The following is a 1,715-nucleotide window of genomic DNA, read 5'->3' as shown; positions in this document are numbered from 1 at the left end:
AATGTTCTTCAAAAGATAAAAATGTGATGAATGAAGATTTTCGAATGGAGAGTAACTTTAGAAGAAAAACACTGAAGTAGGATCAGCACTCTCTGTACGCCACTTTCGACAAGAAAAGAGAAAAAAACCTATGAAAAGTACATACCGCAGCTCTCAAAAAGCAAGAATGAATTGTCTTAAACTTAATTGGAGTTAGAAAGAGAAGAGAAAGAAAGTAGTAACAGCAAAAAAAATTGTTCAGAAAATCGTTTCAAAAAGATCCCAAGGAAACTTTCCAGTTTTTTCTTCTCCTGACGGCTGAGTATGACAGTTTACAGAACATCAGGACACAATAACTTACACATATTCTTTGCTAAAGGCTAGGAGAAAACTTTTTTGAAATGAAGTCAAGTAAAAAACAAAGCAAAAGAAAAAAGTCCCAATTTTTATGAAAATTGATGCTCTTCAACGGTTTAATAGTGAAAAAAATAGAGAAAAATAAAATAAAAAAATAAATAAAATAAAAAAATAAAATAAAAATAGAAAAAACAGAGGAAGACTAAAAGTAAAAAAGGTATTTTCCTGACTATTAAATTCAAAATGAGTTGATGGTGACACAGACGGTAACAAGGCTCTCAATTTCTTAGCCATTTCAATTTGTTATACATTCACAACCGCGCCAACTCTCAAAAATTGTATGATGACACATCCGTAGATGTGAGATGAAAAAATTTTCTAGTACATCTGCATACTCAAGGAAAAGGTTAGTGGCTGACAACAGAAGAACAAGAGACGAAAAACAAATTTGGACGATAACACTAATGAATAAATACATTTAAAAAATCATCATAATGCCGCAAAGCCGACAAAAACTCATATTCATCGCATAGAGGATTAGACATCCAAACCCCGAACCACTCCATGTCTCGGAACACATTGAATTCCAAAGAAGCAAATAGTGCTTACCATCATTTTCATCGTCATCGGTTGGACGCTGTATCCGAATTGTTGCAGGAATAGGGACAGCTGACGACGTTGGTGTTTTGGTGCGATCATCCACCTGCCGCATTGGCGACACGCTGGCGCCAGATCGCATAGAACCTCCGGGCGAGTCGGCAGAAGCTACTACCAACTCGACAATCGGTACAAACATGTGATTTAAGCTTGCCGGTGCGCTGCCTTTGCGGTGACCGTCTGTGGCTGGTGTTTCTTTACGTTTTTTCCGCGATAACGACGGGGATCGCCGGCGCGATATCAGATCCGATAGTCCGCCGAGCACATCGGTAAGCCGGTACGGTCGTTGTTGTCCGGTTGCCATTGATACTTAGAGGAGTACTGTAGCGGCAGTACAATGTTCAACGATTGATGTCGTCCTGACACATGATTCCGAAAATGAAACCAGTTGATAATCGGATTCGACAGCGCTAAAAAGGAGATGGTGACGAAGGTGGCGCAAAGGTGTTGAAAGACGCATGCCAAAGAGGATATGAGGCATAAAATGAGACACATCTAGTGATTCATGCGCCCGCGAAGCAAAATTGATAGATTTGATAGCAAACAGGACCGCGCACGTTGCACATGATCAAATAATACAGGTGAATGCGAAGTAGGGAATGGCACGGAACTGATGGATCTCGAAGAATTACCTCAGCACTTACACAAAGTTCAATTTCATGCAAAGGTTCTCCTATTAATTGGCCTAAAATTAGAAAACGCGCTAATTTTTTAGGTCTCTT

General features: G+C 39.4%; 1 protein-coding gene across 1 annotated transcript; it reads right to left on the bottom strand.

Moving 5' to 3' along the window:
* Window positions 1-814: 814 nt before the first annotated feature.
* RB195_002981 (uncharacterized protein) lies at window positions 815-1,297 on the bottom strand (the record flags this gene model as incomplete). Its single annotated transcript, XM_064200465.1, has 1 exon — window positions 815-1,297. The coding sequence occupies one exon, from the start codon at window positions 1,295-1,297 to the stop codon at window positions 815-817; it is 483 nt and encodes a 160-aa protein (XP_064056346.1).
* Between the last annotated feature and the right edge of the window lie 418 nt (window positions 1,298-1,715).

The sequence above is a fragment of the Necator americanus genome, chromosome IV (genome assembly GCF_031761385.1).
Source record: "Necator americanus strain Aroian chromosome IV, whole genome shotgun sequence".
Taxonomy (NCBI): domain Eukaryota; kingdom Metazoa; phylum Nematoda; class Chromadorea; order Rhabditida; family Ancylostomatidae; genus Necator; species Necator americanus.
The sequence above is the reverse complement of the archived record's forward strand: the minus strand, read 5'-3'. Positions and strand labels throughout refer to the sequence as shown.